The 26,469-nt window shown below is 49.0% G+C and overlaps 1 protein-coding gene across 1 annotated transcript in view; it reads right to left on the reverse strand.

The window, feature by feature from the left end:
• LOC134363730 (maestro heat-like repeat family member 5) overlaps positions 1-26,469 on the reverse strand; it is a 66,974-nt gene that overhangs the window by 1,793 nt on the left and 38,712 nt on the right. Inside the window, exons 22-28 of the mRNA XM_063079281.1 lie at positions 11,948-12,107; positions 10,691-10,874; positions 5,464-5,605; positions 4,898-5,012; positions 3,973-4,116; positions 950-1,126; positions 177-332 (exon numbers count right to left, since the gene is read on the reverse strand). Of these exons, the coding sequence (XP_062935351.1) occupies positions 177-332; positions 950-1,126; positions 3,973-4,116; positions 4,898-5,012; positions 5,464-5,605; positions 10,691-10,874; positions 11,948-12,107 (1,078 nt within the window). The remainder of the gene's footprint in view (positions 1-176; positions 333-949; positions 1,127-3,972; positions 4,117-4,897; positions 5,013-5,463; positions 5,606-10,690; positions 10,875-11,947; positions 12,108-26,469) is intronic.

The following is a 26,469-nucleotide window of genomic DNA, read 5'->3' on the forward strand; positions in this document are numbered from 1 at the left end:
GTGGTCAGGGAAACCAGTGCAGGTGGCCAGACCCTCCTCTCACCCACCTGCTGCCCCACAGAGCATCCCTCCCTCAGACAGCCACACTGCCATCTGCCTGCCCAGTCACCTGGCCACCTGTGTGCCTGGCCAAGGTGAAGGCCTATCAGCCTGTCTTTCCTGTGGTGAGCACTGACCGTGGAAACAGCGGGGCATTGGTCCTTCAGGTGCAGGAGCAGGGGCAGCAGGCTCTGGTGCACCTGGGTTCTTAGGCCGCTTAGCTCCCTGCGTGATATCGCTGCCACCAGGTCCCCGAACAGTGCCATGGCTGCCGCCCGAATCCCGTCCCGCTCCTGGAAGGCAGGGGCTCAGAGCCACAGCCAGACCTGCCTGGGGGTCCCAGCTTTTACCCGACTTGGGACCCTCCACCCTGTTCTGGGGATGGGGCTCAGTTCCCTCAGCAGGATCCTTTCAGTCAGGCTTGGGACACCCAGGGCAGGGCCGTGCCTCCCCCCTCAGACAGGGCTCCTGGGCCGGGTCCTAGGCCGTCCTCAAGGACATACAGTCATTTCTCTCATGCCCACAATGGCTCGTGACAACCCAGGCATCACGCACGCCGTTGAGGGGCGGACTTGGCCCCCGTTATCCCAGTGAAGGGAAAGCAGTCATCCTAAACATGACGTGTGCCAGTCAAGAGATCTGTGGGGTCAGCTGTGGGACGAGACCGGTGGGGTTGGGGACACTGAACGTTGGCACTAGGTCAGCCACGGGGAAGGGGCCGAGCGCCCCTGGCGGACGGACACCCCCCTGGCTAGGCCTGGCGGGGCCCCCTGCGCCGGGACGCACAGCCCGGCGGCTGCCCTGGGTTTCGGTCTCTGCGCCCCCGTCGGAGGGCAGCGGGGGAAGGGAGCGCGGGGAAGCGCAGGCGGGGACCGAGCAGAGGACACCCCGCCCCGCCCGGTGCGCTCACGTCGTCGAAGAAGGATCGCGCGCTGACGGCGACGCGCGTGCTGTGCGCGCCCGCGCCCTGCGCTCCCAGGCGGTGCAGCACGTCCGAGACGGTGCCCATGAGGCGCACGACCACCGGCTCGCTGTCCCGGAAGAAGCCTCCGAGGAAGGGCGGCAGCTGCCCGCGGAGCAGGCTTCCCTGGGGGCGGCGGGCACGGTGGGCGGAGGGCGCCGGGAATGACCGTCCCCCGCCCGCCCCGGGCGCTTGCAGGGCACCTGCGTGCACCCCGGCCTTGCCCCGCGCTCGCCCCGGCCGCGGCTGGGGAGGCTCAGAGTTGCCGCAGGCCTGGCTCGGCCCACCGTGGGGAAGTGTGCTCCTACCCTGGATCTGCCCGCCAGGAGCCCTGCGGCCCGGGTACGGCTTCCCCTTGGGGATTAGGGGAGAATGGCCCGCGCGGGGGCCTCAGGGCTAGGTGGGCCCCAGCTCCTTCCTTCTCCAAGCCTGCGCCGCCTTCCCTTGTCTTGGCCCCGTTCCCAGCCTCTCCACATGGAGTCTGGGGGCTGCGCCAGACAGACTGTGGTCACATTTCACATGCTGAAGTCACTGGTTTCTCCCATAAGGGGAGTTTGAGTGCACCAGGTGGTGGCTCCAGACCTTTTATGTTGCAAATGGTCATTATGTTCCATTTTTACACTTTCTTGTTTTAAAAATTAAAAAAAATTTGTTTTCAGCCAGTTCTGTCTGCTCCATTTGTGTGCAGTGTGTTCCTGAACTCCCTGGATGAGTTGTCGGAGGTAGTGTGTCTGCAGATGGATGTTTCCTGCCACAGGGCCCTTATCAATGACTTGTGTGCAAACCAGGTGATTTTTACTACTTTTAAACCAATCTAAAGCAACTTTGTTGGCTTCCTGAGCTCTGTTTGGTTTTAAAATATTAAAGTCATTTTCAGCAAGTGAGTCATTTAACAGCAACACACAATTTCTGAGCATCTGTGGGTGCAGCGAGGGTGCTGGGACCTGGGTTCTGGCCAGGGATAGGACAGGCAGAATGGAATTCTACTGGAAAGGGACAGAAAAGAACCTAAAATTTCACAATATGGTGTGTGTCTGCCCAGACGGAGCAGAGTGGCCTGCTCTGTCCTGCCTGGTCTATCCTGTCCTGTCCCCACACCAGCAGCCTCTCTGACCGGGAGCGCTCACGGTCTGCCTGTTCCCTCTGCCCCTGCCATAGCTGCTGGCCCACACCCCGCTGGGGGCCGGGCAGGGGACCATCCCCTCTTCCTTAGACCTGGCCCTCCTGGTCTAGTAGTGCTCTTGGCTGCCTTCTCCATTCCCTGTGTTGCCCTACTCAGTGCAGGGTACAGAGGAGGCACATGGAAAATTCCTGCCGATCACCTGTCTGGGAGCACAGCTGGAGAAAGGCACAGAGATTACTGACCACTGAATGAATGAATGGATGAATGAGGGAGCAAGTGTGTGAATAACTGACTGAGTGAATGAATATATAAAGAATGAACAAGAGAAATAATGAAAGAATGAGTCATAGATGAAGGATCCAAGGAACAAATGGACGGATGGATGTGTGGATGGATGGAGGAAGGGATGGATGAGGGGATCAATGGATGAATGACGGCTGGAGTATGGATGGATGAATGAGTGGGTGAGTGGACAGAGGGATGTGTGGATGGACAGGTGGATGTGTGATGGATGGATGAATGGATGGGTGAACAGATGGAGAGGTGCATGAATGGACGGATGAATAGATGGATGGGTAGACGGGTGGGTGGATGCATGAATAGATGGATGGATAGACAGATTGACGAGGAAGAGCTGTCTAGTCTCCATCCCCCATTCTTATGCACCTACTATGCTTCATGTGTAGTGCAAAGGGCTTTGCTGACTGTGACCCTAATAATGGAGGTCTCCTCTTAACCATGTGGAGACCTGTGAGCTGAACAGAATTGAAGTGAAAAGGCTGACGGGCAAATGGCTTTGGGATCTCTTTGGAAATTGTCCCTTCTGTGGCCTTCCCACAATCACACTTTCTTCCACTAGCCCTGAAAATCTGTATATTTATGACAGCCTCCTCCAATAGCATCAGAAATAGGGGCTGGGCATCTCACCTTCCCTGTGGGGTCTTAAGGCAGCCCCTGGGGAGGATGAGGGGAGGTAAAGGCTTTGCTCCTCCTGATTGGGTGGGAAAATCTCTGTCTCTGTCTCAGCATAGTTACTGTATGGAGTCAGCCACTGGCAGGACCCGCATAGGGTGCCAGGCATAAAAGAAATGCTGCTGTGGCTGCTTGTGACAGCACATGATTTGAGGGCTGACCATGTGCCAGCTGGTGGTCTCAGTACGGCCCTCATGACCCGCCTACCGTACGAGGCAGCTACTACTATCACTCCCATTTTGAAGATCTGGACACTGAGGTCCAGGGAGCTAAAGAAACTTGCCAGCTAGAAAGCACTGGAGTGGGGATTGGTCCAGGGTCTGGGCTCTTAACCATTGCATGGTGCCCAGGAACCTACAGCAAGGATGATGTCGGGTGTTCCACGGCTGAATTGGGGGGCTGGAGATGGAGTAAGGCCAGATCTCCCAAATCACCATACAGGCCTTCTCCCCTCCAGCTGTTCATTATGGGATGTGGGCTGTTACCATCATGGGGTGGAATTGGCTGGGAATGGAGAAGTCAACAACGGGTTGAGGGGACATCCACAGATCCTCGAGGTAAGTTCTCTCTGGATCAGGCTTGTGGTGCCACCTGGCTGGCTCCTCAGGGGGCACCTCGATGTCTGCAGTAGGATTCGTCTCTCTCCTGGGGTTGGAGACTCTGGCCCCAGGGAATAGACACCTTCCCCCCTCCCACCACCTGCCCCATTCTACAGAGAAACTGAGGCCCAGAGAGGTGGAGTCAGGTGTCCCAAGCCACATTAGTGGAGGCGACAGAGGTGAGATTCCGATCCAGTGGACCTTGTCCACACCTGGTGCATCTGGCTGCTTCACTGGGTGGGGGATATGTGCCAGCCATGGTGCCTCTTGGACCGTACCTTCTCCGGGTGGAAGAGGATGTTCCCGAGGCCCTGCAGGCTGGACACACGGACCTCGGGGCTGGAGTCCCTGAGCCCTTGCACCAGCGCGGTCAGGGCGGCCTGTTTGGGAAGCACCTCCAGCAGGGCAGGGCTGTAGAGGAACTGGGGTGGCCCCGAGGAGGGTAGGCAGGTCAGGCCCAGCACCGTCTCTTGGGGAGCCTGCCTCCAAATCTGGGGGGGTGGCTCCAGGACCAGGGTCTGGCTGGGGGTCTCAGGGAAGGCCCTGGGTACCTTGGTTAACAAGTATTTAAAGCCTACCTGGCTTAACCCTTCAATGTATGGCTGGGGAAACTGAGGCTGAGAGAGAGGAAGGGACTTGCCTGGGGTCACAGGGCACCAGGGTCTAGAGCCCTCATGGAGGGTGGCCCAGACAATCCTGCCAGTGGAGTGGGAGCCTCACGAGGTTTGACTTGGGTTCTCCTGCTGGAGTCAGTTGTGGAAATGGCACGCCCACCCACAAACTGCCACAGCCCAGCGCTCACAGGTGCAGAGCTGGCCACACCCAGTGCTTATCCAGTTCTAACCATTCCCTTTCAGCTTGACAGGGGACCCCTGAGCCACACAAGGGCGGGACAGGATGAAATTTGAGCCTGGATCCACCTGAGTCTACACACTGTGCCCCTTCAACCCTGCAGGGGCCATGCCAGGGAGGGAAGAGTGGAGATGCAGGTCCCCCAAGGCTGCAGGCTGAGGGGGGCCTGAGAGGTGGGGTACCCAGCAAGGGGCCCCAGATGGCCGACACCCCCAAAGGGCCAGAAGCAGGAAGCGGGGTGGTCTGCCTGGGCGGCCTCCCCTAGTCAGGGTAGGTCCGATGTGAGGAGGCTGGAGGCTGGGGCTCAGGCTGGCTGAGGGTCCCCCACTCTGCCTGTGGCCACGCCCTTACCTCAATGAGGATGAGGATGGCTGCCTTCCTCTCCCGCTCCTGCGGGCTCTGCAGGCTGGGCAGCAGCTGGCTGAGCACTGCCTCCATCTGCCTGCAGTGGTTCTGCACCATGGCCCTGGGGGGCAGGGCTGGACTCGCCATCACCGCCCGGAGTCCACTTTCCTGTCGCCACCCAACCCAGCTGGAGCTGGGTGGCCAGGAGGGCCTGATGTGGCAGGCACATGTCTCCTGAGCCTGTTCCTGCTCCCTCCACACCCACAGGCCACCCACTCGTGCCAGGCTTGGGCTGGACATGGGGGAGACAGAGAGGCACAGCCCTGGTCCCCAGGAGGTCTCGGGCCAGGGTGGGGCTCTGAGTGCATGTGCCTGTTCCCAGTGCAGGAGGTGTGCACCTTCACATGCCTGAGAGCTACCATGTGCACATGTGTGAATCCATGAGGTCCTCCTCACAGGCAGACCCTGGGGGGCTGCGAGTGGCTCTGGAGGCCTGGGGCCCCATCACTGTGGTCCGTACACCCAGCCCCGTGGATGGGTGGTGGCCTGAGCAGGCCCCCCCAACCCTGTACCTGGCAAGGAGACCCACGCCCTGCGAGTAGGTGTGCATGCTGGTGAAGAGCTCCCAGGCACCCTGAAGCTCCAGGTGGGCAAACTCGTGCCAGTGCCCCGTGGTGGACAGCAGGCCCTTCAGTGCCTCCAGTGATGTGCTACGGCCAAACAGACCACAGGCGGTCACCTGGGCCACCCCTGCCCCTGGAAAGAGCCCTGCCGCCCCAGACAGAAAGGTGCATCTGGTGCCTGTGTTGGCTCCAGTGCCTGGCATCATCGAGGCCTCCCAGGGCCTGCTCTTTCCTGCCCTGTGTAATGTCAAGGCCTAGGATATGGCGGGGGCTGCACAGGGCATGGGAGGAGCGTGAGCCCGTCAGACCCCAGGCCTCGTCTGGGCGAGAGGCTGGAGGATGCCCTTCCAGGGAGGGGGAGGGGCCAGGCTTTAAGGCGGAGCTCGCTCGCTATTGGTTTGGCACATGGCGAGTGTGAGGTGCCTTTGGAGCATCTTAGAGGGGACAGCGATTGCGCCCACGGCTGGATGTACAGGGCTGGAGCTCACGACAGGCTGGAGAGAGAGTTGCGGAGCTATCTGGGGGTCTGTGGTTTCCCATGTCACAGGGTGGAGAGGGTCCAGGCTGAGCCTCGAGGGATGGTGACGTTTAAATATGGGTGAAGAATACTGAGGGTAGCATCTGGGGAGGGAGGAGGAGCCGGGGGAATGGGGCATCATGGAAGCCCAGAGAAGAGTCCACTCGCCACTCCTGAGACCCCTCTGCCCTCAGAGGACATGGAGAAACCAGGCTGCGCGGCCCACGCGTGTGTGCTGAGAAAGAACGGCAGACACGGTGTGTGGTGGAACCGTAGCTTGGCAGCTACTGGGTGCCTGCAAGGGGCCTCGCCTACACCATCTCAGGTGTCCATTTATTGTCACCCTTCTTTAATAGAGAAGGAAGCAGTCCAGAGAGGTGACCTGTCCTGTCTGGGTCACACAGCCTGTCCAAGAGTGGCAGAAGTGGACTCAAGCCAGACCCCTGGCTCCAAACCTGCACAACGACATCACTGTCACAGGTACAGGGCTGCCCCAGGCACTAAGCTTGGTCCCAGGACACAGGTAGAGCACCTGGGAACGAGGACTGGGAAAAGCAAGGCGGCCCTGGCTTGCTGGCCCTCTCACCGTTCCTGGCCATCCCTTGCCTGGTCGCCGTGAGTGCCTCGCCTGGATGTGTGAGCCTGCCCCGCCTGGCATGAGGCTGTCAGCTCGGACCAGGCACGTTTCTGAGCAGATCTGCAGAACTGGCATCAAAGGATGAAATGCCATTTCCTGAAAGTCCCTGATGGTGCCAATCCAAATGCCAGCTGGCTTGTCATCTCGCCCCGAGCTGTGTCAAGAAAGAGGCAGCGTTTTCCAGGTCACTGGTCTAGCCACAGAAGGGGACTCGGGGGGGAAGTGCTGTTCTGTTCGCTCTGCGAGGACTCCAGGAGCGTCTGGTCCTGTGGCACCTCTGGCTTCATTGCGATTGCCCGTCCTCATGATAGCCTCGTCACTGCAGCCACACCAGGGCATTTGGAAAGATGGCGCTCGGCTCCTGGGGTGATCACATCCCCCTGCAGGGCCTTAAAACCTAAAACTTGAAACCACGCCCAGCCCAGACCCCCAGCAAGGCCCAGGGACACATGCCAGAAATCCACAGGCAGCCCTGAGACTGATGACGATGGAGACCCTGGAGTCTGTGCCCTGTCATGGCAGGACCGTCTTCTGCTCCTCCTGGTCCCAAGGCTATGGCCTTCCTTCAGCCTCCAGCAATGGCTGCCCTGTGCCCACCAACCCCCCTTTCCCTGCTCTGGCCGCAGAGAGGGCAAAGCCTTCTCAGAAAGAGGCCGGCCAGACCCCAGCCTCACACCCCCCAGCCCAGCGGGTCCACAAAGTCTCCCTCCCCTCCCCCACTATCGCCTCCTCCTTCCGGTTTTATTTTTAATTGTAAAATATACAACACATAAAATTTGCCATTTTAACATTTTAAAGTGTACAGTTCAGTGGCGTTAAGCACATTCAGTGTTGTGCAGCCATCACCCCGTCCATCTCCAGAACTTTCTCATCTTCCCAGACTAAAAGTCTGTCCCCATTAAACACCAGCTCCCCGTCTTCTCCCCCAGCCCCCCACAAGCACCATCCCGCTTTCTGTCTCTGTGGATTTGACTCCCGCAGGAACTGCATACAGGTGGACTCATACAGCATTTGTCCTTTTGTGATGGGCTCATTTCACTGAGCACAATGTCCTCAAAATTCATCCACATTGTAGCAGGTGTCGGAATTTCCTTCCTTTTTAAAGCTGAATCGTATTCCGTTGCAGGGATGGACCACACTCGTGTTTGCATTCGCCGTCGAGGGACACGTGGGTGGCTTCCCCTCGGCTGTGGTGAATAGTGCTGCAGTGGACATGGGCGTGCAGTAGATGTTCGGGACCCTGCTTTCAGTCCTTCTGGTGTATAGCTGGGGGTGGGATTGCGGGGTCACACGCAATTGGGTTTTAAATTTTCTGAGGAAGCTCCAGACTGTTCTGCACAGTAGCTGCACCATCTCGCATGCCCGCCAACAGTGCACAAAGGTCCCAGTCGCTCTTCATCCTTGTCAACATTTGTTATTTTTCACGGCTGTGAGGCTCCTCCTCTTCCTTCTATCACAGGCCTTTGTCCCCTTGGCCCGGGAGACAGAGGCAAACATTGAGGACGAGAAGACGGTGAGGACAGGGAGTGTCTTTGAACTAAAGAGAAATGAGGTGCCCCATGAAAATTAAGTGGATGAGAAGAGAGGAGTGGGAGGTCCTTCGGGGAAGACCCCACTGAGAACTGACCAGTGCAGCCAAAGTCTAAAGAAAGGGGTTTCGATAGTCAGGGGAGGAGAGGAAAGGAAAGGACCTGTCTCCAGCCCTCCCAGGGGAGGCTGCCCTGTCCAGACCCCCACTTGCTGGTCACAGGGGCCAGCCCAGCTGCACAGAATCCTCGGAAGCCCAGGACTAGTTTCAAGACTCGCCTGGCTGTCACCCAGTGTCCTGTGCCAGCCCCAGCCTGCTGGGGCACCCACGGAGATAGCGGGCTACTCAGCAGTGGGTGGCCAGATCCCTCTCTGCCCCTGTCCCCCCTTGATGGTACCACTTCGGCCTGGCCCATGGCATCAGACCCTGGACCACCGTGATACACCTGGGTGATGCTGCCATTTGGGGTCTTGGGGAGTGGCTGCCAGCCTCCCCACTGTCCTGACGGCTTGCCCATATGGCTTGTCAGTGTGGCTGCTGTTTGGTCTGACCTGAGCCTGGGCCCCTTTGGGGTGGCATCAGGTACCAGCCCTGTAGTTTTCCTCCGGGGAAGGCAGGCCCAGGCCCCATGCTGGCTCGAGGGAGGCGTGGGGGCCAGGCCTGGCCAATCAGAGCCTCACGTGCCCCTGTGGCCAGGGTGATTGGTTCAGGGTGGGCATGTGACCCAAGCTGGGCCAATCAGAGCCAATGGACTGTGCCCAAGGTGAGAGTTTCTCATCTCCCAGCTGTTGGGGCCACCTCCCTTGTGAAGAGAACTGGGGGCTCGGGGGGAGAGACTAGAGGTGGAGGGATAAGACTGCCATAGTTTGACACAGCCATCCAGCTGGACCTGAGCAGAAGGCCACCCCAGGGCCTGAGAGGGAGAGACAGACAGACAACCCTGTTGTGAGGGGGAGCCCCAGAGAGACAGACATTCTTGCTGTGTGGGGTAGCCCCAAGTGAGACAGACAGACGTCCCTGCTCCCCAGAACCTTGCATTTGGTGGGGTGGGCAGTAAACTAGGTAAAAGGCACAGGTAACAGATTTTGGATGGTGCTGTGGGAGAGTGTAGCAGGGAGCGGGCGGGAGGCCAGGTGGGCGCTGCTATTTAGAGAGGGAGGCTGGGGAGGCCTCAGTGCAGGGACAGGGGAGCAGAGAGTGCAGGGGCGGGTGGCTGGGGCTTCAGGGCATTGCAGGAGGGAGAGGAGCCGGCGGATCGTCGCTTGCTGCTTTCTCCCAGCCCTCCCATGTTCTGGAGGAGAGCATTTTATTAGCTAATTAGGGAAGATTCATGCATTTTGCTGGTTGATCTGAATAAAAGGAACTTTATACACATTCGGATTCAGAGGCAATATGGGAAGAAGTGTCGTTTTCTCAGTGACGTGCCTGGGGGAGAGTTGTTAAAGCTGAGGAATTGCGTGGGGCACGTCATGATACAGACGAATGAAAACAGTTGCCCCAGTGGGTTTTCAAGACTTGCTTATTGACTTCTGGAAATACGACCTGGTGTAAAGGGAAGACGAAGGCAGCTGCCCTGCTGCAGCCCAGGTCTGGCAGGTGGGGCGTGGTGGCTCCCACTCGGGTCTGTCCACCCTTGGCAGCCAGGGCTGGGCAGCCATCCGTGATGGCAGCATAAAAAACATGCCAGGGTGCAGTGACATGCCCAAGGGGACCCAGAAGGGTGTCTGCCTCCAGGAACTCTATGCACAATGGTCAGGTGGCCCTTGCTGTCTAGCTCAGCTCCATATGGACATGCTGTGTGGCTCAGGGAAGCCTCTGACCCTCTCTGAGCCTCAGTTGCCTCATCTGTAAAATGGGAAGATGACATTCATCTCCAGAACCCCTGCAAGGAGTGTACTGGGGTAAGATGTGGCGGTGTGCTATGTGGGTACTTGATAGGTGCCATCCATGTGGGGTCCCTGCATGGCAGCAGTGCTGAGAGTCTCAGCTGCCAAGCGCCCCCAGGTGATGAGAAATAGGCCAGGCACCCACAGCACCAATAGGTCGGTGCTGCCCTGGCCGTGGACGGTGTTTGGGATCCTGCCTGTTGTGGGTTAAATTATGTCCTCCCTATAAAAGATATGTTGAAGTCTTAAGCCCCAGTACTTGTGAATGTGACCTTATTTGGAAATAGTGTCTTTGCAGATGTCATCAAGTTAAGATGCAGTCATTAGGGTGGGCGCTAATCCAATGACCTGTGTGCTTATACGAAGGGAAAACGTAGACACAGGTACTCAGGGAGAAGCAAGGACGTATCTCCCCTACAGGGCTCAGAGACGTGTGGCCCTGCTGGCACTTGACTTTGGACAATGGGTCCCTGTTGCTCTAGGCCACCCAGTCTGCGGCACTGTATTACTCAGCCCTGGGTGGCTGACACACTGGCTTTGCCCTGGGCATCCCTGTGGGCTGCTTGCACATCTGGCTAGGCCTAGATGCCTGTGGGGCCCCTGGTCTTACCTCTGGGGGCCGGGCATGACCCCCTCCTGGGCCTGTTGCTCTGGCTGGGGCTCCGTGGGCAGGTTCAGCTCCAGGACGTAGTGCATCTGGGTGAGGAGGGCCAGGAGGAGCTCGGGGTAGGCCTCCTTCATGGCCACCTTGAACTCTCGGGCGAACTGCAGCTCGTGCAACGTGTTCATGGCCTGTTGGGGGCAGGTGGGGCCAGGAGTGCTGACCCACTGTCTGCAAAACCCACATCCAACCGAGCCTCTCCCTTCCTGCTCAAAAGCTTCAAGGACCAAGGCTGAGTGTCCAGACGCTGTCCCTCCCTTCCACCTCTGCAGCCTCAGCCCAGCCCTCTCTGGACCCACCGTGCTGGTCTCCCTGTTGCTGGCAGCCTGCTGCCCCTGGCCTCCTCCCTGCATCCCCGCAGACCTCCCACCACGACCCCAGGGACGCCTCCCTGACCCACCAGTTTCCCCAATGCCTTCTGTGCTCTGCACTTATTTACTGTCTGAGGTGTCACCCTGAAGGCAGGTTCCAGCTGCTGTGGGTCCTGCTGTGTCACACACAGCAGGGGCCTCGTGCGTGAGTACACTGACAACAGTCCCTAGGCCTGGAGGCCTGCCGTGCCTGAAGAGGCATTTAGTCCAGAATGTTCTCAGAATGCGGGAATAGCACTTGCCAATGATGACAAGGGGAGGGCAGGAGCTGGGGGCACAGTGTGATGTTGGGGAGGTGAGGCTGACCCCATGCTACTGGGGTGGTCTCCTGACAGGGGGTGCTCTCTGCTTGGGGTCTGGCATCAGCCCAGGGTGGAGGCATTGGGGGGAGGGGCTGAGTGCCAGGCAAAGAGGGAGCACCTGGGCTCATGGGGGAAGCTGGAGGTGGGGTTCCTACGTGTAGGCGGGGGCTAGGAAGCTTTGAGTCTTTTCACACCCTTCCCTCTGCCTGAACCCGGCCCCCACAGCCTGTCCTCTCCAAGGCTGTCCTGCACCAGTCCTGGCACACAGCAGATGATTGAGTTGCCTTATAGCCCTTCAGGGCTGATGTACTGTCCTGATTTACAGAGGAGGGCCCAGAGCCCTTGGCCAGGTCGTGGGGAGCCGGGCTGGGATCCAGGGCCTGGGCCTCTTTCCTCCAGGTGGGGCTGGGCTGGGCTTCCGCAGCCTGGAAATGGCCGTCCCCCCTCCCCTGGCACATAGTGGGAGCTTGACCAAATGCACACAGGAAGCCAGGACTGGCCTGGGGTCCAGGGGTGGTGGTGGAGACTCACGGCCAGCGAGCGCAGGTAGGTCTTCTCCTTGGGGTGGGGGCTGCTGTCCCTGGCCCCAGTGGGCAGGGGCCGCTCCTCCAGCCAGGCCAGCAGCATGGCCAGCACCAGGCGGCTCACAGGTTGCTCGGCCCCCAGGGCTCTCCATAGCCGGAAGGCGTGGCTGTGGGCAAGGAGGGCTGTGAGTGCAGTGCTGCAACTTGGCCGCCGTGACCAGGGCCTGGGAGCCCTCCCAGGGGAAGGCCGGGGGGTGGATGAGAGCATGGTGGGTGGAGGGGAAGGGCACGAGGGTGGGGCAGGATGGGAGTGGGCCAGCTACCCTGGCCCCTGCTCCTGGTCTCTCATCCACACCAGCCTCTTCCTGGGTCTTCCCTCCATGACTCTCTGCACCAAGCTGGAGTTTTCCTACTCTGTCCCTGTCTCTTCACTGCTTGTCACCTTCCATGGGTCTCAAGTGCTGGAGAGAGCCCTAGCTGGCACTCAGAGCTATCACTCTGACCCCTTGGCTCTGACCTCCAGCCCTGCCTGCCTTCCCCTTCCTCTCCTGCCTCTGGCCTCCTGCGTGCTGGCCTTTGTGTTTGGAGCACTCTTCGTCCCCTGGCTGAACCCCATTCAGTCTTCAGGGCTCACCATGAAGCCACCTCCTTGACTACTTCCTCCTAATTCTGGGCTTGCTGAGGTCCAGCTCTCTCAGACTCAACCTGGTTCAAATCAGGGGTAATCACTAGTGTGTGCACAGAGCTTCACAGTTTATACAGTGTCCTTGTGTTCCTTTTGCAGATGGGGAGACTAAGGGCTGGAGAGAGAGGGCTTGCCCTGATAGAGGCCCTGCCTTGTAGCCAGGTAGTTGGGACTGGAGAGCAGGCCTTCCCAGTCCTATTGCCTTTCCACCTGGTTCAATGGCATGACCCTGTGTGGCCTGGGGAAGGGAGGGGACATCAGGGTGGCCTGAGATGTCAGTAACCATGATAGCCCTCTGTTTTCTGCCCTAAACGGTCTTTAGGTCTGAATGTTGGGTGGAAGGGGCTCGAGGGGTAGAGGGGCCCTGGGGTGAGGAGGCAGGGGTTTGGGGGTGGCTGAGTGAGCTCCCATTCCCAGCTTTAAAACAGACCCAAGGGGCCCACTCTTGAGGCCCTGGAGAAGCCACTTCAGTCCTGTTTGACCCTTGGCTGGGTGGACATAACAGCTCAGAGGACTGCAGGAGATTCTAAAGTATAGTACCATTCACCTGGAAAGAGTGGGCTCTGGAGTCAGAGGGGCCTGGGCTCAAATCCCTGCTCTGTCCCATGCTGGCTGTGTGACCTCAGGCCAGTCACTTAACCCCTCTGGGCCTCAGATTCCTAACCGCAGAATTGGGGGGCAATGCCTGCCTCAAGAGGCTTAAGGGAGAGGATTCTCCACAGGAGCATGAGTGCCCAGAGGGTGACTGTCTCTACCGTGCTCCCTGTGAATATCTGTCACTCAGCTGGCACCTGTGTGCTGAGCACTGTCATGTGCAGACAATGTCCCAGGGGACCAAGCAGTGGCAGAATCAGAAAAAATTCCTGGCCTCATGGAAGGGACAGCCTAGAGGGGGACATGGGCAGCAGACATGGGGATGTCAGATGCTAAGTGCTGCCAACAAGAATGCAGCAGGGGAGGGGAAGAGTGGGCAGGGGCAACGTGTTTGGAGTGCCTTCACTTTTAAATAGGGCAGCTGGGGATGCCTCTCTAAGTAGGGGACGCTTGGGCAAAGACCTGAGGACATAAGGAGACAACCACACTGCTGTGTGTGTGTGGGAAACTCCTGGACAGAGAGCGCTGAGACAGTTGCATTCTTGGTGTGTTCAAGGGACAGAAAGGCCAGTATCATTGGGGTGGAGTGGGTGTGGGGGAGAGGAAAGGAGGACAGTGGGATTGTGGCACCCACGTTATGACCTTGTTAGCTACTGTGAAGGTTTGGGTGTTGACTTTGAATGAGATGGAGCCACTGAGGATTTTGAGCAGAGAAGTGGCATGATCCAATGTATATTTTTCAAGGACCACTCTGGCTGCTGGGTGGGGGCAGGGGGAAAGTGGACAAGACACTGCATGTGACAGCTGGTGGTGTCCTGAGCTAGGGTGGTGTCCGTGGGGGTTGTGGGGACTTGGGGGCAAGTGAAGTTGGCAGCATTTCCTAGGGCATGGGATATGGTGTTGAGAAGATAGTGATGGTCACACCAACAATTTCAGCCTGAGAAGTGGGAGGGGTGGGGTGAGCAGGTATGATACGGGGAAGCCTGCAAGAGAAGCAGGTTTCAGGGGGAGGTCAGGAGTGTGGTCTGGATTTGCAAAGTGTGAGATGCCTCTGTTGTCCAAGGGCTGCGTCAAGTGGTCAGGGGAGAGGTCAGGCTGGAGGTGAGCCCTGGGCAGGTGTCAGTGTTTAGGTGATATTTAATATGGGATTGGATGTGACCACCACGGAAGTAAGTGTAGCTGAAGATGAGGTTCAGGGTTCAGCCTTGTGGCCTCCACAGCTAAGAAACCAGGGAGATGAGGAGGAGCCAGGAGAGGAGACTGAGCAGGAGTGGCTGGGGAGGTAGAAAGAGAGCCAGGGAGTGTGGGGTCTGAGGGCATCAGCTGAGTCCAATTCTGCTGACAGGCCACGTAAGGAGAGCTGACCACGAGACACAGCATCACAAGGCGACTGGCAACCTTGACAAGAACCAGCTTCTGGGAGCAGCAGTGGAGAAAGTTTGATCCAGGAGGGTTTAAGAAGGACTGGGAGCCACAACTCAACAGCAAAAAGACAACCTGATTTAAAAATGAACAAGAGTCTTGAATAGACATTTCTCCAAAAAAGACCAATGGCCAACAAGCATGTGAAAAGAGGCTCAACACCATTAGTCATCAGGAGAATGCAAATCAAAAACAGAACATGAGGGTATTTCACAAAGTTTGTGGAAAAATAGAATTAAAAGAGAACACAAATCTTTCCATGAACTTTGTGAAGACCCCTAGTGTGTTGCTTCACACCTACCAGGATGGCAATAGTCCAAAAAATGAAAAACAACAAGGGTTGGTGAGAATGTAGACAAATTGGAACCTTCATACATTGCTGGTGAGAATGTAAAACAGTGCAGCTGCTGTGGAAAATGGTGTGGTGGTTCCTCAGAAAGCTAAACATAGCACTGCCATATAGCTTAGCAACTTCACTTCTAGGTATATGCTCAAAATAATTGAGAGAAGGGACCTGAATATACTTGTATGCCAGTGTTCACTGCAGCATTATTCATGACAGCCGAAAGGGGAGACTCAGAGGGACATCATCAAGATAGTGGAATAGATGATTCCCAGTGTTGCTCCTCCCCACAAGTAACTGATTTACCACTATTAAAAAGCAAAGACTGCCAATCTGGGACTGCTGCAGCTGCGGGAAGAAGAGTTTGTGAAAGCATAAGAGGACACAGCGAGAGGGTGTAGGGACGGCACCAGTTGTTTTAAGCCAGTCTGGGGCAGGGAGTGGCTGCCACACACAAATTGAGGCTGGAAAAAGCCACAGTGGCACTATTTGCATGAACCTGCTTGGAGTCTGCAGGGGAAAGGATGGCTTTGGAGCACACCATACCATAGGCCATAAAGACCACTGGCAGGATTCCCTTGGGCCTGCATAGGAGTGAGTGGCTGCAGCTGACTGGAGAAAGAAGCCACCGAAAAGCCAGTGAATTGTTGCGAGGGACATGTACATGGCCTGCCCACAGGAAGCAGTTGGAGTGCAGGAGAAAGGCTGGCCCATGGGGATAGCATTGGGTGCAGCATGGGTAGCTGGTCTTGGTGGAAACTGGTTAGGGCAATAGAAATGCAGGGGGCACAATCTGCAGAAAAGACACAGTCCTGGGCCAGAATTTCCACATAGCCCAGACCCAGAAGGGATTAATGCCAGCAATAAAAATATGAATTGCATGAAAAGCCTTTCCCCAGAGAATCAGCAGTAAAACAGCAACTTAGCTCAAGTTCTGGTCCTTACAGGAAGTTCCCCCAATTTGGGAATTAATGACAGGATAGCACATTAGTTCTAGTGCAGAGCCTAAGTGCTGGTGGTAGCAGTTAGTCCACCACAGAATGAAAAACAAACAAACAAACAAAAAACCAACACAGACCAGAGACAAAGCTCTGGTATTAACCAGTAAAGGTCTAACACAACTGAAGAACACATATAAAACCTAGAAGAGGCAGCAGTATCCTCAAATGCCCAGGTATCAACATAAAGACAAAGATTGAGAAATGACAGAGATATATGTTGCCACCAAAGGAAACAAATAAAGCACAAGCAATGGACCCAGAGGACCAGCAGATGTATGAAATATCTGACAGAGGATTCAGAATAATCCTCTTAAGGATGTTCAGGGAGTCACAAGAAAATAGATAGAAAAATTAAATGATATTTGGAAAACAATTCAGGAGTGGTATGAGAAACTTGGCAAAGGAATAGAATAAAAATAAAAATCCAATTCTAGAAATTCTAGAAATAAAGAATACATTATCTAAATTGAAAAACTTGACAGAAAGTCCCAAGAAAAAATTAAACAGAAATACAGCAAACATGGGACTCCCTCAAGTGAAATAACCTCCACATAATTGACATACCTGAAGGAGAGGAAAAAGGAAGAGACTTGAAAAGCATATTTAAGGAGAAAATGACTGAAAATTTCATTTCTCAAGTATGGAGAAAGATGACAGCATCCAGATACAGGAAGCTCAGAGGTCATCAATCAAGTTCAATCCAAAGAGGGACTTGGATTAATGTCACCAAGACACATCATAATCAAATTATTATAAGCACAGACAAAGAGACAATACTGAAAGCAGCAAGAGAAGAGAAACATATAACATTCAATGGTGCTCCAATACATCTCTCAGTGGATTTCTCAGTAGAAAACCTACAGGTCAGAAGAGAATGGGATGATATATTCACAGTGCTGAAGGAAAAAAGATTGTCAGTCAAGAATTCTGTATCCAGCAAAACTAACCTTCAAATATGAAAGAGAAAGTCTTTCCCAGGCAAACAAAAGCTAAGGAAATTCATCAACATTAGATCTGCCTTACAAGAAAGCTAAAGAGAGCTCTTCAATCTGAAAGAAACTGATGCTAAAGAGCAGCAAGAAAACTTCTGAAGGTTGATAACACATTAGTAAAGCAAATACACAGACAACTTCAGAATACTCCCATGTTGTTAGGGTGCTGAATAAACCACTTATATCCTTAGTATGAAGACTAAAAGACAACCCTACAAGACAATAACATTTACTACAACCATATAAGAGAAGGGCAACATTAAAAGATATAACTTGGAACAACAAAATATCAAAAAAATGGGGGAAGGGGGTAGAAATGATGCCAAAGCATAGAGTTGGATTTGTTTTTCTGTTTTCTTAGATATCAAAGTCAAGTTGTTATTAGTTGTTACTAAAATAATTTGTTATAACTATACCATGCTTTTCTTTCTTTTTTTTTTTTTTTTGTCATTTTTTCGTGACCGGCACTCAGCCAGTGAGTGCACTGGTCAGTCCTATATAGGATCCGAACCCGCGGCGGGAGGGTTGCCGCGCTCCCAGCGCAGCACTCTACCAAGTGCGCCACGGGCTCGGCTATACCATGCTTTTCTATAAGCCTCAATGGTAACTGTAACACAAAAACTTATGAGACATACTAACATTAAATAGCAAGAAATCAAAATATACAGCTAGAGAAAAACATTCAACCAAAAAGGAGGACAGTAAAACCAGAAAAAAGGAAAAAGGGACCCACAAAACAATCAGAAAATAAATTTAGCAAAACGGCAGTAACAAGTTCCTATATATCAGTAATAACCCTAACTGTAAATGGATTAAAATTTCCAATTAAAAGATATAGAGTGGCTGAATGGATTATAAAACAAGAACTGACAATATGCTGCCTACAAGAAACTCACTTAACCTATAAAAACACACACTGGCTTAAAGTGAAGGGATGGAAAAAGATATTTCATGCAAATGGAAACCCCAAAACAGCAGGAGTAGCTATACTTATATCAGATAAAATAGACTTCAAGCCAAGAAAAGTAGAAAAAAGATAAGGAAGGTCATTATATAATGATAAAGAGATCAATTCAACAACAGGATATAACACTCCCAAATACATACACTCCCAACTCTGGAGCACCCAGTTATATAAAGCAATTACTACTGGACCTAACAGGAGAGAGAGACTACAACACAATAATAGTTGGGGACGTTAACACCCCACTTTCATCAAAGGATACATCATCCAGACAGAAAATTAACCAAGAAACATCAGAATTAATCTCTGCTATAGGTTGAGTTAACCTAATGGACATTTATACAACATTTCATCCAATAGGTGCAGAATGTACATTCTTCTGAGGAGCTCGTGGAACATTCTCTAGAATGTGTTTTGTGTTAAGACACAAAACAAGTCTCAAAAATTTGAAAAAATGGAAATCATATCAACCACCTTGTCCAACCACAATGGATTAAAACTACAATCAACCACAAAGAGACACTAGAAACCATGCAAATACATGGAAATTAAACAATATGCTCCTAAACAATGAATGGGTCAAAGAAGAAAACAAAAAGGAATTAAAAAGTTTCTATAGACAAATGAAAATGGAAACACTTTATACCAGGAACTATGAGATACAGCAAAAGCAGTTCTATGAGGGAAATTTATAACAATAAACGTCTCCATCAAAAAAGAAGAAAAACTCCAAATAAACAAGATGTTACACCTCAAGGAATTGGAACAACAAGAACAAAGCAAACCCAAAATCAGCAGAAGGAGAGAAATAAAGATCAGAGCAGAAACAGATGAATTACAGATTAAAAAAACAATTCCAAAGATGTATAAAATGAAGAGATGTTTTTTAAAAAGATAAACAAACCAACAAACCTTTTAGTAGACTAATGAAGAAAAAAAGAGAGAAGACTCAAATAAATATTAGCAATGAAAAAGGGGACATTACAACTGATACCATAGAAATACAAAGGATCATAAGAGACTACTATGAACAACAATATGCGAATAAACTAGAAGACTTAGGAGAAATTGATAAATTCCTGGACACATACAACTGACCAAAGTTGAATCATGAAGAACTAGAAAACCTAAACAGACTAATAACGAGTAATGAGTTTGGAGCAGTAATGAAAAGTCTTCCAACAAAGAAAACCCCAGGACCTGATGGTTCACTGCCAAATTCTATCTATCTATCTATCTATCTATCTATCTATCTATCTATCTATCTATCTATCTATCTATCTATCTATCTATCTATCTATCTATTTATTTATTTATTTGGTGGCTGGTTGGTACAGGGACCTGAACCCTTGCCCTTTCTACCAAATGTTTAAAGAAGAACTAATACCAATTCTTTTCAAACTCTTCCAAAAACTGAAGAGGAGAGAGTACTTCAAAATCATTCTATGAGGCCAGCATTATCCTCATACCAAAACTGGAAAAAGATACAACAAAAAAAGAAAACTACAGACCAATGTACCTAATGAACATAGACTCAAAGACGGTCAAGAAAATATTAGCAAACAGAATCCAAAAACACATTGAAGATCATACACTGTGATCAAGTGTGATTCATCCCAGGGATGCAAGGATGGTTCAACAAACACAAATCAATAAATGTGATACACACTATCAACAGAATGAAGGAAAAACCCCATATGATCATTTCAACAGTTGCAGAAAAAGCAACACCTCTTAATGATTAAAAACACCCAACAAATTAGGTATAGAAGGAATGCACCTCAACCCAATAAGGGCCATTTATGACAAACCCACAGCCAATATCATACTGAATGGACAAACATTGGAAGCTTTTCCTCTAAGATCTGAAACTAGACAAGGCTGCCTACTTTCCTCACTCTTATTCAACATAGTACTGGAAGTTCTAGCCAGTGCAATGAGACAAGAGAATGCAATAAAGAGCATCCAGATTGGAAATGAGGAAGTCAAACTACCCCTATTTTCTGATGACATGATCCTATACATAGAAAACCCTAAGACTCCACCCAAAAGTTACTAGAGCTAATAAATGAATTCAGTATGGTGTCAGAATACAAAATCAACACACAAAAATCAATAGCCTTCCTATATAACAATAATGAAATAGCCAAAGAAGAAATCAAGAGAGTAATCTCATCCACAATAGCTACCGAAAAAACTGAAATACCTAGCAGTAAATTTAATGAAGGAGTTAAAAGATCTCTATGATGAAAACTATAAAATATTAGTGAAAAAAATTGAAGAGGACACAAATAAATGGAAAGATATGCCATGTTCGTGGGTTGGAAGAATTATCGCCATCAAAATGTCCATATTATCCAAAGAAATCTACACATTCAACATAATCTCTATCAAAGTTGCAATGATATTCTTCACAGAATAAAAGAAAAAAAAATCTTAAAATTTGTGTAGAAGCACAAAAGACCCCATAGAGCTAATGCAATCTTTACAAAAAGAACAATGTTGGGGGCATCACACTTCCTGACTTCAAAATATACCATAAAGCTATAGTAACCAAAAAAAGGTCTGGCATAAAAACAGACAAATTGACCAGTGGAATATAATAGAGAGTCCAGAAATAACACACACATTTATAGCCAACTGATTTTCAACAAAGGTGCCAAAAATATACAATGGGGAAAGGACAGCCTCTTCAACAAATGGTGCTGGGAAAACTGGATATCCACACGCAGAAGATTGAAACTAGACCCCTATCTTTCACCATACACAAAAAACAAGTCAAAATGAATCAAAGACCTAAATTTAGGACTCAAAATTATGAAACTAGTAGAAGAGATCATAAGTGAAATGCTACACAAAATGGGAGTGGGCAGCATTTTTTTGAACAAGACTACAAAGTTGCAGGCAACTGAAGCAAAACCACACAATAGACTACATCAAACTAAAAAGCTTCTGCATAGCAAGAGACACTGTCAACAAAGTGAAGAGACAACCTATAGAATGGGAGAAAACGTTTGCAAAGTACATATCAGACAAGGGGCTAATATCCAGAATATATAAGGAATTTAAATGATTCAACAGCAATGCCCCCCCCCATAACCAATTAAAAAATGGGCAAAGGACCTGAACAGATATTTCTCAAAAGAAGACATACGAGTGGCCAACGGGCACATGAAAAAATGCTCAACATCACTAATCATCAGAGAAATGCAAATTAAAGAGCCACAATGAGATATTATCTCACTCCAGTTTGAATGGCTATCATCATCAAGACAAAAAATGACAAATGCTGGAGAGGATGTGGAGAAAGGGAACTCTCCTACATTGTTGGTGGGAGTGTAAACTGGTACAGCCATTGTGTGGAACAGTACAGAGGTTCCTCAGAGAACTAAAAATAGGTCTATTTTATGATGCAGCTATCCCACAACTGGGTATATACCCAAAGGAAATGAAATCAATATATCAAAAAGACACCTGCACTCCCATATTCGTCACAGCACTATTCACAATAGCCAAGGGATGGAATCAACCTAAATGTCCATCAATGGATGAATGGATAAAAACATTGTAGTATACACACAATGGAATACTACTCAGCTATAAAAAAAAGAATGATATTCTATCATTTGCAGCAACATGGATGGAACTGGAAACCATCACATTAAGTCAGACACTAAAAGACAAATACCACATGTTGCTCATATATGGAATCTAAACAATGAAAAAGTGGTTCTCATAGAAGTAGAGAGTGGTTACCAGAGGCTGGGGAAGTGGGCTGAGGAGGAAAAGTGGTGGACTAATGGGTACAAAACTATGTTATCCATCCTAAGTAAATCATTGAGCAGTATATGCACGTATTGAAAAAACACACTGTACCCCACAAATATGTACAAGTAAATGCTACAATATTTTGGTGAAAAAGATGAGAACGACCCAAGAATCCATCAACAGATGAATGCATAAACAAAATGTGGTATATAGATACAATGGAGTATTACAGAGCCGTAAAAAGGAGTGAAGTTCTGATGTATTGTACAGCATGGATTATCCTTGAAAACATTATGTCAGGGGAAAGAATACACCCAAAAGAACAGATATTATGTTTCTACTTATCTGAAATATCTACGCTAGGCAAATTCATAAAGATGGAAAATAGATTGGACAGTACCAGAGGCCGAGGGGAAGGCAGAATGCAGAACTATTGTTTAATGATTATAGTGTTTCTATTTTCATCTAAAGTGATGAAAACATTTTGGAATTAGATAGTGGTGATAGTTATGCAACATTGTAAATATAATTAATGCCACTGAATTGTACAGTTAAAAGTGGTTAAAATGGCAACTTTTAAATTGTACATATTTTACCACAATTAAAAACATTAATAATGTAATATATCAAAACCATTGAATTGTACACTTTAAATGGGTGAATTGTTTAGTATGTGAGTTATACTTCAATAAACATGTTTTTCAAAAAAGGAATAGGTGGACCCCCATCCTTCAGCAATGGTGTGCAAAGTTACTTAAATCAGCTCCTCCACTGAAAACAACTAAAAAGGCTAGAGAAAATATAAACAAGAGTCCTAAAATCATCAAAGATCTTACAAGATTATGAGGAATTGCAAGGCCAATATGGGGAATATGAGGGCCCCAACAGGTAGGGAGCATGGAAGCTTAGTGATGCCCTGAGGGCATCTGACAGTCCTGGAAAATTAGATCCTCTGTTGTGACAGTCTTGTGGAGTGATGGGACAGAGACTGAAGCTTAGCGATGGCACGAAGTGGTTAGTCTAACAGGAGATCCCCCACCACTCCCAGGGTGATGCTGAACTGGAGGTGGAAAATCCCAGGTGAATTTCAGCCAGGTTTGAATTGCCTGGGTGTATCCAGGGAATCTCAAGCCCTGAATTTGGCTTAAGGTTGTCTTGGGCTTTAGTGTCCTTTGGTGCTTGGCAAAGGCAAACAACATAAATCCTCTCTGGAGGAAAATATTTTATAGGCCCCATATTATTCCTACACCCCCCCCCCCAAATATAACAACCAACACATAGCCAAAGATAATCAGACATATGAGGAAGCAAGACTCCATAGGTGACATACAGAAAGAACAACAGATAAAACAGACTTGAAAACAACTCAGGTATTAAAATGACTGGACATGAACTATAAAACATCTATTTGACTATGAATAAAGAAATAAATTACAGGGCCGGCCCGTGGCTCACTCGGGAGAGTACGGTGCTGATAACACCAAGGCCCCAGGTTCGGATCCCATATACAGATGGCCGGTTCGCTCACTGGCTGAGCGTGGTGCTCACAACACCAAGTCAAGGGTTAAGATCCCCTTACCGGTCATCTTTAAAAAAAAAAAAAAAAAAAAAAAGAAATAAATTACAGGCTTAAAAATGTCTTCAGGGAATAGGAATCTATAAGTGATAGAGGAAATTGGGAAAAGAACCAAATAGAAATTTTAGAAATAAAAATACCAAATCAAAAATTAAAAATTCAATGGAAAATGTAACATCTGATTAGACATGGTTGAGAGAGTATTAGTGAACTGGAAGACAGGTCAAAAGAAGTTACCCAGAATTCAGCACTGAGGGACACACACAAACATGGGCAAGCAGAAGAGAAGGTAAGAAATTATGCTGGACATCCTCTTCTTGCCCCTTCAGATCTAGTCTCTACTCTTCCCCATTATGCCCTGTCCTGGCCACAGGCTGGCTGTGTCCATCTCTCAGGTGGCCTCTCCAAACAGACATTTTCTCTTGGTTCTGGGAGCACTCCCATCCCATGGCTCTACAGGTATAGAAGGTGGCAATGACTCAGCATCTTCACTACTTCCAGGGGTCTGGTCCTTCTCATGTTGGTCACATTTAACTCTACCCTTGGCAGAGAGTTCTTTTCTTTATTCAACTCTCCTTGCCTCAGCCAGTTTGTGTGTGTTATCTTTCCTGACTGGACTCTGAGTGACATAGTGAAATACAGTGAGACATCTAACATATGTCTAATCAGTGCCCTAAAAGGAAGGTGGGAGAGAATGTAGGAGAAGGACTATTTGGAAAGATAATGGCTGTTCTTTTTTTTTTTTTTTTTTTTTTTCCAGAACCAGAATTTTGCAGAACAGGAATACAAGACAGGATAAACAAAAAGAAATCCATTCCTAGACACACCATGGTGAAATGTCAGACAAACAAAACAACAAACAAACAACTCTCCCCAAAACAAGAAAAAAAGAAAACAAAACAAATAGAGTATTGTAAAAACAGTCAAGAATAAAACTCACGATACCTTCAAAAAAGCAACAGTCAGGTTGACAGCTGACTTCTTGACAGCAGCAGTGGAATCCAGAAGACAGTAGAATGTTATCATGATATGCTGAAAGAAAATAACTGCCAGCCTAGAATCCTATGCCCAGCAAAAATGTCTTTCAAGCTTGAGCATAAAATAAAGACATTTCCAGACAAAACCTGGGAGTATTTGCAAACAGCAGACCCCAAATGAAAGGAAATTCTAAAGGATGTGCTTCAGGCTGGAGAAAAATGCTCTTAGATGGAAGGTGTGAGTTTTAAAAAGTAAACGATCAGCAAAGAAAGTAGTAAAATTGTGTGAAACTCTAAGTGACTATTGACCTGGGAGATTAAAAAATATATAGGGTTCAAGTAAACAACAAAGGCATTAAAATTGAGAGCGAGTTAATTCAGTTGAAAATTTTGAAGGCTTTTTTTCTTTTTTTTTTCTAATCTGGTTAAATTTAATCCCAAACATATTAATAATTATATTACACATAGATGGAATAAATGTTCTCATTAAAGACAAAAATTGTCACTATAAAAAGCCCAACTAAATGTTTATAAAAGACAGGTCTAACACAAAAGAATGTAGAAATATTAAAAGTAGAAGTATGGAAAGAGGCATACCGTGCAATGCTAACAAAAGAATGTTGGTATTATTAGATTAATATTACTATAGACTTAATCTTAGACAATATGGACCCTAAGAAACTGTATTAATATGAGGCAAATGGAGAAGTCTCCTATAAGTCTACACAACATGATACCCTTTATATGAAATTATAAAAATTATAATTTATATGAAATTATAATTTATGGAAAAGTATAAAAACAATAAAATGCTTTTAGGAATATGTTTAGATGCAACAAAACTATATACAAAGAAAGCAAAGGAATGATGAACCCTTAGATGGGGGAAACTAGCAGTGGTGAACAGCACAGTCAGAAAGTGTGGCTACTTTAGTAGGCATATCACCAAAGAAGATGCCCAAATGGCCAAAAAGAAATGAAAAGACGTTCAACTTCATTGTTTAGTCATAAAAGTGAAAATAAGTATCAAGTATGATTAATAGCACCACCAGATTGGCTAAAATTTTGATGATTGGCTAAAAATTTGATGCTAAGTGTTAGTGACAATGTGGAGCAACAAGAACTCTAAAAAAAAATCACTGGCAGTGTGAATTGGTACAAGCACTTTGGAAAACATTATGCATCACGTATCAAAGTTGGATATGTGCACAGTTTCATGATTCAGACATTTCTGTCCTAGATGCATACACTATGGAAACTGAGAGTTTATGTGCATCAGGGTACACGGACAAGCAAGTTCACAGCAGCATTGTTGATCATAGTCCCAACAGCAAACAACTCAATGTCCATCTATAGGAAAAACGACAACTGGCATTCATAAAATATAGCACTATACAGCTACACAAATGAATGAACTACATGTTAGGATGAATCTTAAACATATAAAGTCGGAGGGAAGAAAAGCCAGATAACTGAAGAATGTTGGAAAAGTACACTTGTACAATTCTGGTTATACTTTTAGGACACACCCCACCATGATTTCATTATTTCTAAGAAAGAAAAATTGTCCAAGGTGGGAGTCTAATAATGGACCCCTACATTGAACTGGGACCCAAAGGGCTCATGTTTAAGGGTGATTAAAACAAACAAACAAAACTGCCCTGCAGAAAAAATAAATCGAGGAAACCTTTATGCTTCAATCAGTGCACTGCATGGGGTGAGGGGTGCTCTCCTCAAAATTTGAACCACAAAACTTGTTTTGATGTCTGAATTCACACCACCAGTGTGAAATCCAAAAATCTCAAGCAGAGGCTTTTTAATTTAAAGTGGTCTCAAGCTGATAGTGCCCAGGGGACTGGTAGAAGCTTATATAAATACAGTTATAAGGCACCGTCAATGTAAAATGCACTCTGATTTCGTAAATGTTAAAATGTGAAAAATGTGCTTAGAACTGAGGAAATAAGATATAAATTCCAATCCAAGTAAAACTGAACTATAAACTTCTGGGTGACTGAAGACAATGCCTGCTGCCTAGGTCTCCACATTCCCAAAATTTCCTTGAAAAACAACACAGAACAAGAAGAAAGAACATTTACAACTGCGCAAAAACTATGACCTCAGCATAAATACAGAGAATGCCCAAGCTTCAAAATTATTACAAACAAAATGAGAAAAAATACCAACCTCAGCGTAATCTCCTATGCTCC

Source organism: Cynocephalus volans, chromosome 15 (assembly GCF_027409185.1).
Source record: "Cynocephalus volans isolate mCynVol1 chromosome 15, mCynVol1.pri, whole genome shotgun sequence".
NCBI lineage: Eukaryota > Metazoa > Chordata > Mammalia > Dermoptera > Cynocephalidae > Cynocephalus > Cynocephalus volans.